A 9,119-nucleotide genomic window follows, 5' to 3' on the forward strand; every position below is an offset into this window, starting at 1 on the left:
ATCAGTGTGCTTCGTTCAGTTGCATGTTGCTTGCCTGCTCCTCGTTACACCCTAGCTGGATCTGTCATGGCTGCCACTCTCGTTACACCCTAGCTGGATCTGTCGCACTGCCTCCTCGTTACACCCCAAGCTGGATCTGTCATGGCTGCCACTCACTCGTTACACCCCAAGCTGGATCTGTCATGACTGCCACTCACTCGTTACACCCCAAGCTGGATCTGTCATGACTGCCACTCCTCTCGTTACACCCCAAGCTGGATCTGTCATGACTGCCACTCCTCGTTACACCCCAAGCTGGATCTGTCATGGCTGCCACTCTCGTTACACCCAAGCTGGATCTGTCATGACTGCCACTCACTCGTTACACCCCAAGCTGGATCTGTCATGGCTGCCCTCACCGATTACACCCAAGCTGGATCTGTCATGACTGCCACTCACTGGTTACACCCCAAGCTGGATCTGTCGCAGCTGCCACTCACTCGTACACCCCAAGCTGGATCTGTCATGGCTGCCACTCCTCGTTACACTAGCTGGATCTGTCATGACTGCCACTCACTCGTTACTAAGCTGGATCTGTCATGACTGCCACTCACCGTTACACCCCAAGCTGGATCTGCCACTCTCGTTACACCCCCAAGCTGGATCTGTCGCGAGCTGCCACTCACTCGTTACACCCCAAGCTGGATCTGTCATGACTGCCACTCACTCGTTACACTAGCTGGATCTGTCATGGCTGCCACTCTCTCGTTACACTAGCTGGATCTGTTCATGGCTGCCACTCACTCGTTACACCCCAAGCTGGATCTGTCATGGCTGCCACTCCTCGTTACACCCTAGCTGGATCTGTCATGACTGCCACTCCCTTTCGTACCCCAAGCTGGATCTGTCATGACTGCCACTCACCGTTACACCCCAAGCTGGATCTGTCATGGCTGCCACTCCTCGTTACACCCAAGCTGGATCTGTCATGGCTGCCACTACTCGTTACACCCCAAGCTGGATCTGTCATGGCTGCCACTCACTGGTTACCCCTAGCTGGATCTGTCATGACTGCCACTCACTCGTTACACCCCAAGCTGGATCTGTCATGGCTGCCACTCACTCGTTACACCCCAAGCTGGATCTGTCATGACTGCCACTCATTCGTTACACCTAGCTGGATCTGTCATGGCTGCCACTCCTCGTTACACCTAGCTGGATCTGTCATGACTGCCACTCCTCGTTACACCCCAAGCTGGATCTGTCATGACTGCCACTCACTCGTACACTAGCTGGATCTGTCATGGCTGCCACTCACTCGTTACACCCCAAGCTGGATCTGTCATGACTGCCACTCACGTTACACCCCAAGCTGGATCTGTCATGGCTGCCACTCACTTTCGTACACCCCAAGCTGGATCTGTCATGACTGCCACTCACTCGTTACACCCCAAGCTGGATCTGTCTGACTGCCACTCCTTTCGTTACACCCCAAGCTGGATCTGTCATGACTGCCACTCACTGGTACACCCCAAGCTGGATCTGTCATGACTGCCACTCCTCGTTACACCCCAAGCTGGATCTGTCATGACTGCCACTCACTGCGTTACACCCCTAGCTGGATCTGTCATGACTCCACTCACTCGTTACACCCCAAGCTGGATCTGTCATGACTGCCACTCACTCTCGTTACACCCCAAGCTGGATCTGTCATGACTGCCACTCACTCGTTACACTAGCTGGATCTGTCATGACTGCCACTCACTCGTTACACCCCAAGCTGGATCTGTCATGACTGCCACTCACTCGTTACACCCCAAGCTGGAGCCCAAACTTACCCTTAACCCAGACGTACGATGCCGCAGCTATCGCAAATATCAACAGGAAGAGGATAAACGCGAAGGTTTCTAAATTGTTGGCAGTGACGCGGCTGACACCGTAGAGTATGGTCCTAAGCAGCTTCCCTTGTGCGGTGTTGAAGTTTGTGCGCAGGACGTAGCACACACAGCCGTTATCAGGCGCTGCGAACAAGGTTAATTATCAGTTGTCGGCTAGATTTACTGTTTGCTATAGTTGTATTAGGGTGTCCTTCATTTACTGGGCCAGGTTTTGACTCCAACCTAACATGACCTGACCTGACCTAACACACAGCCGTTATCAGGCGCTGCGAACGAGGTTAATTATCAGTTGTGTCGGCTAGATTTACTGTTTGCTATAGTTGTATTAGGGTGTCCTTCATTTAATACTGGGGTTGTGTTTCTGACCTAACATGACCTGACCTAACACACAGCCGTTATCAGGCGCTGCGAACGAGGTTAATTATCAGTTGTGTCGGCTAGATTTACTGTTTGCTATAGTTGTATTAGGGTGTCCTTCATTTAATACTGGGGTTGTGTTTCTGACCTAACATGACCTGACCTGACCTGACCTAACACACAGCCGTTATCAGGCGCTGAGAACGAGGTTAATTATCAGTTGTGTCGGAAAGGTTTACTGTTTGCTATAGTTGTATTAGGGTGTCCTTCATTTAATACTGGGGTTGTGTTTCTGACCTAACCTAACATGACCTGACCTGACCTAACAATAACACTCAAACACAATATAACAAACTACAATAGAACAATAATTTATGTACAAAAATTAGCTGCAATCACATCAATAAAGGAATATTATCACAGGAAAGGAATCCAATCACATGAAAGGAAAAAACTCCGATAAACAAACAGGGAAAAAAACAAAAAAACAAAACTAACCTCGAAGACCAGTGACCGTCTTGCTGGGGGGTGTGTGTTGAACGACCTTGGTGCCCCCAAACAAGACGTGCAGCTTAGCGTCGGTAGTTAAATCCAGGTAGCGGTCCAACTCTACGGCTTCCAGACTCTCCTTCATCTGCGGTACTGACTCGCCTGGTGAGAGAGAGAGAGAGAGAGAGAGAGAGAGAGAGAGGTGAAGATTATATTAGCCAGACTACTAGTATATTTAACCTGTGGGGGTTGGTTAGGTTAGGTTAGGTTAGGTTTAGTTAGGTTTGGATAAGTTAGGTTTGACTAAGATAAGTTACATTAGGTTAGGTGAAGTTATGTTAGGTTAAGCTGAATTAGGTTAGACTAAATTAGGTTTGGTTAGCTTAGGTTAGGTTAGAGTAGGTTATACTTGGTTAGGTTAGGTTATATTTTTGTTAGGTTAGGTGAACTGGGGGGAGGGGGAATCTACCGGTGATCCATCCACATTACAATTCATCACCAACACAGAAGCTTTCAATATACCTTAACATACACCAGTAAATCAATGTGTACAGTCGCTCCAAAAACTATCTTCACAAGGGGTGGTCGTGTGTGTGTGTGTGTGTGTGTAGGGAGGGCGGTCGATGAATTCCACAATGAACGGTACGACTCCCATTGTCTCGGTAGTGTTGTCAAAAGCCTTCGCCCGTTGTATCATATTGTCGAAAGCAACTTTGTATTTTTTTTTTTGAGCGACTGTATGTAAATAATTTTCACCTCTAGGAGCCAAGATTCGAATCCCTGATCACCATGGAGGGGGGTAGTAAGGTAGTTAGCCAGTGAACCACAATGGGCTGAAACTTAGCCATCGTTAGTAGTGCGAGGTTAAACGCTAAGCACTGTCAGCCGTCGACACACACACACACACACATATATATATATATATATATATATATATGCAAGTAAATCACTGTAGGTGCGGCGTGATCTGGTGTGCTGGGCAACCTGAGGAAAGAAAACCACGAAGTTCCCAAAAAGCGCTTCGTGCCAGTTGCATCTTCAGAAAGTGAGTAGACTGAAGATGTAGATACAGCTGATTATATATATATATATATATATATATATATATATATATATATATATATATATATATATATATATATATATATATATATATATATATATATATATATATATAAAGTCTCTCTCTCTCTCTCTCTCTCTCTCTCACGTGAGTCATTAATCAAACTCCCTTCACTACAACACAACATACACCCACGATACACCCAGGTTATACCCCAGACCACCAGTACCCACCTGTCAGCATACTCTCATCCACAACACAGGGTCCCCGTAGAAGGAGTAAGTCGCAGGGGACCAGATTGTCGTTCTGGCTGCGGCTCACGCTAACGATGTCTCCGGGAACGAGCTGGTCCGTCATGACCGAACGCCAACGGCGGTTCCGGTATACCTGAAGAAACGCAACCAGCGAATAATAATAATACTAATAATAGCATTAATTGGTCCAGCATGTAAATAGACTCTGCAGGTAAAGTATAAACAGTTAGAAGTCAGAGTAAGTCAAGGTAAGTCAGGGTAAGTCAAGGTAAGTCAAGGTAAGTCAGGGTAAGTCAAGGTAAGTCAGGCCAAGTCAGTTCTCTCCCCGACTGTACAGATCACAGAGGTATTATAAATAACATACAGTTAACTACTTAAGTCCCATCTCTTCTCCTCCTGAGCCACGAACCCGAGGATTCACATTCATGAACCCGATGCATTTATGGACAGAATTATGCATCAGTTAACTGGTCCGGGTTCATGAGTCTGAATCCTGAGGTTTGTGGTTCAGAAGAGGAGACAGGATTTTAGCACTGTATTTTAAGGCCATTTAAGACACATGGCCATATAAGACACATGGCCATATAAGACACATGGCCATATAAGACACATGGCCACATAAGACACACACCCCATTTTACCAGGGAGTACTAAGAACAAACTTCGGTATGTATTTTCCTCTTGTAGTCATAGTTTTCTTAAAATAATATATACAGTAAATGTGAGGAATAAATACAAAAATAACACCAATAAATAAGTTCCAACAAATATACTGTATTGCCGGACACAGTAAATAAAAGACAAATGCAAGTTTAACACAGTCGTCATTGGCATATACTCCCCCCTGGTTCACCATAGCAACGGTGATGCTAACCTCCGCTGATTCCCTAGCGACGATCACCATACTGCCAACAGCCCAGTCGTCCACCTGCTCTCCCACTAAGACAGCTAACTCGTGTGTAAATAAATGTATATTACCTTTATGTGTTTGCCCGAAGGTGTGTGTGTGTGTGTGTGTATGAAGGAAGGTGTGTGTGTGTGTGTATTAGTCAAGAAAGTTATGTATATCAGCCTGTAAATACAAGATGATAAACAACCATAATGCCTCACAGCTTGGCCCAGTAGCCTGCTGGTTACAGGAGTCTAACTTGGCCACAATGATGCCAGTGATGTTAACAGATGTAATGGTGAAAAGAAAGTTATCTATAAATCTTCATTTGTTTCAGGTGTTAGTAGATTTAAAATAAATGTTGCAGGTATGGCATTAATAGATTGTAATGCTTATAAGAGTTCAGAAATGGTCACTGCTTAGCTGCCTCTGAGGAGTTGGGTGTCTGCCGTACGGACGTTAATCACCTCGGGCTAACAACAGTCGTTATAAACCCAGCTTTTATATTTACAATAATTATTTTTTCGTTAAATAAAACTAATAATAACATTTAAGTAGGCAATAACAAATTTATTATTCTAGAGTTGTGTTAGGTAGAATTAATCCTACTGGAGACACCAACTGGAGGAATCATCAGCTTACAGGAGACCACAGCTTCACATATAGGACACAGGAGGATTTTTGAGCCATTTATCAGGAGAAATGTGTCTTATATGCTGTAAAATAAGGTCGTTAACTGTAATTTTTTTTTACGGGAATTAGCCCACCCGGGCACAGGTCAAACGACCCACAACGGAGCCTGGGGGGTGAAAAAGAAGAACGGAAAGAAATTGTAAATATAGAAAAAAGTTATAGTACTGTATTAATCTACACCACGAAGATGCCGGAAAACCAGCTTTTTAAAGTGAGACAGATTGTAAGAGCATGGAAACACAGAAGAAGGCAGAGCATTCCACAGCTTGGCTGTGTGAGGAAAGAAGGAGGTACTATAACGGGTTATTCTCGTGTGACCGACATCCACAGAGAAACGGTGGGCACCGCGGGCAAGACGTGTGTTACGAACCCACGGCCTTGCCGGCGGTACACAGGATGCCAAATCCACTGAACATTGTCCGTTAAAGTACCTGTAAAAGAGAGAGAGTGAAGCAACATTGTGGTGAGGAGAAAGGGAAGAAAGATTATCAACTAAAGGAGGAGAGTTAATAAGACGAAATGCCTTTGATTCCACCCTATCTAACAGAGCCACCCCAGATATGAGAGCAGTACTCCAAGTTAGGACGAATGAATCCCTTATATACTTGAACCAACTGCTCAGGAGTGAAGTAGGATCTGTACAGTATTCCCAGCTTTCAGGAGGCAGCTTTAGCAATGTTGAGGATGTGTGGCTTCAGTGACATATTAGAGGATATGGTGAGGCCTAACATATTTATTTCAGAATTTGGGAGGATGATAGCATCCTGAAATGTAATTGGTGGGAGATTGTTTGTACACCTTAACGATCTATGTACAGCAGGGGAGAAAAGTTCTTTCCTCACGGTGAAACTCACACACAGGATGACTCTCTGAGATGACTCACCCTGACCCCACCTACCTGTAAACCTAACCTAACCCCACCTACCTGTATCATGTAAGGCTTGGCCCCCATCTTGCGGATCTCGGACATATTTCTCAATTGTTGCTGGACTAGAGTACACTCAAAGATGACCAACATGAAGAGCGTGAAGAGGCTATAGTACCAGTACTCATCCAGACACCAGAGTCCGACACAAAATACCTGTAAGAGAATAATGCTTCATCAATCATGTACTCAACCTAACCTAACCAAAATAAAAATATCTGACTACAATTTCACACACACGCACACTTCCCTCTGCCTTCATAGGGTAAGGACGTGCGTAGTCAGCGCTGCCCGCTAACGCGGCCGTGGTCTCTTGATCATGGAGACAGCTGCCAGCCCGGTCTGTCAGGCCGTCCCCTCCCCCATCTCCTTCCCATCTGGATTTATCAACATCCTCACACCAACAGTACAGTGCAAAGATTGACGATCAACCCACAAGTGATATACAAAAGTGCCAATTTTAACTCGAAAGAAAAACACAAAACACAGCAATACTGAGTGTGGCTGGATCTGACCTAACCTGACCTGACCTCACGGCTTCACCTGACCTAACCTGAAGGATGGAGCACACCTGCATTGCCCCAAGCTACTGTCCTGGCCACGTGGCCACACACCTGCCCAACCGCATCCAGCCCATACGAGTACGAACTGATTGCTACAAGAACAGCCCAGTCCCAACCATTGTAAAAATTATCAACACCTTATTATTATATATCATATTTGTATCACTTATGTTACTTGTACATCATTTGTAAATCAAGAGAACCATTCCCCGATTATGTAATTGTAGATTTTCAGCCTTCCGGCTGCCATGCTCTTTCAATAAACCGTTAATTATTATTATTATTATTATTATTATTATTATTATTACTAGTATCATATCCTAGGTCATCATCATCATAACCGAGCAAGCACTGTACAAGGTAGTTACATGGTCGAGAAGGACAGGTAAGGAACACAAGTAACACTAATCAACTCACCTGGAACACAAAGAAAGGCGCAGTAGCTCTCTCTTTGAATAGCTCCATGAATTCGGGTACGTCCATCTGAAGACTGAACACAAACACATAAGTAACTCTTAAGTGTATCTAAGTAACTCATAAGTGTGTCTAATTCTAACCTATGTCAGCATTGGGTTAGGTTAGGTTATGTTAGCATTGTTGGGTTAGGTTAAGAACATAAGAATGGATGAAACAGTAACTATTGGCCCATACTAGGCAGGGGGCCCCATCTACACCCAACCCCTATGGTCCATACTAGGCAGGGGGCCCCATCTACACCCAACCCCTATGGTCCATACTAGGCAGGGGGCCCCATCTACACCCAACCCCTATGGTCCATACTGGCAGGGGCCCATCTACAACCCTATGGTCCATACTGGCAGGGGCCCCATCTACACCCAACCCTATGGTCCATACTAGGCAGGAGGCCCCATCTACACCCAACCCCTATGGTCCATACTAGGCAGGGGGCCCCATCTACACCCAACCCCTATGGTCCATACTAGGCATGAAGTGAAACCTCAATATAATGAACTATTGGGATGAAAGTCCATTATATCGAGGGCCCACATCTAACAAACCCTTGATATAACGTACTCTCCTCTCCATATAGTTTATTATATAGAGGTTTCATATCTAACGGACCCTTAATATAATGAACATTCCTCTCCACAGTCCATTAAACAGAAATATCACCCTAACGACCTGGTTTACTCCCAACGACGTGGTTTAATCGCCACTTACTTGTTCTTCCCGTATCTCTGCTCCGCCGCCGAGAGGTCAGCGTCCTCCTGGTAACCTCTCCACTCCGCGTACGTCCGGAACTGGAGGTCGACGGGGAACTGGAGGCCGACGAAGCGTTTCTTCTCACCATCGTCCCAGAGGTACTTGGCCTTTTGAAATGTGAACCAGACGCTTTCCCTGGAGTCTTTGGTGATCTGAGAGAGAGATATTAATTACACACCCACACAACCTAACCTAACCTAACCTATTCTATACAATATAACCACATTAACCTGTACTGTACAATATAACGACCACATTAACCTGTACAATATAACGACCACATTAACCTGTACTGTACAATATAACGACCACATTAACCTGTACAATATAACGTGGAATTATCGTTTACTTACATATGTCTTGTGCACTGTGGCGGGTTCTGAGGCCATTGTTTCTTGGCCGATGCAGCTGCAGGGTCCCTTTCTGCGAGCAAAACAACGATAAATATAACACGTTTTAGTATTTATTTTTTGTGGGGTGGAGTGAGAAGGTGAAATTAGGTGGGGAAGGTGGGGAAGAGTGTAGAAGAGTGTGGGGAAAGGTGTGGGGGTGGGTGGGGGAAGGTGAAGGTGGGTGGGAGGGTGGGGGTGGATTGTCTGAAGATTCACCCAGCAATCTTATATCATCTAAAGATTAAATTTCCTAATGCTAACCTAACCTAACCTAACCTGACCTGACCTAACCTGACAAAATGTAACATAACCTAACAGTTTTGCTGTGTGAGGAAAGAAGGAGGTAATGTAACGGGTTATTAAAGTGTGACCGAAGTCCACAGAGAAACGGTG

The 9,119-nt window shown here is 45.3% G+C and overlaps 1 protein-coding gene across 1 annotated transcript; it reads right to left on the bottom strand.

Moving 5' to 3' along the window:
* Positions 1-1,817: 1,817 nt before the first annotated feature.
* On the bottom strand, positions 1,818-8,723 carry LOC121878012 (endoplasmic reticulum transmembrane helix translocase-like; the record flags this gene model as incomplete). The annotated part of the gene is given in 7 exon segments (XM_042383969.1): positions 1,818-2,000; positions 2,733-2,885; positions 4,020-4,173; positions 6,548-6,703; positions 7,528-7,600; positions 8,293-8,486; positions 8,688-8,723. Coding segments are annotated over 7 exon segments (949 nt in total), but the record flags the coding sequence as incomplete, so codon positions are not given.
* Positions 8,724-9,119: the final 396 nt, after the last annotated feature.

This window comes from Homarus americanus, unplaced genomic scaffold (genome assembly GCF_018991925.1).
Source record: "Homarus americanus isolate GMGI-L3 unplaced genomic scaffold, GMGI_Hamer_2.0 scaffold22435, whole genome shotgun sequence".
NCBI lineage: Eukaryota > Metazoa > Arthropoda > Malacostraca > Decapoda > Nephropidae > Homarus > Homarus americanus.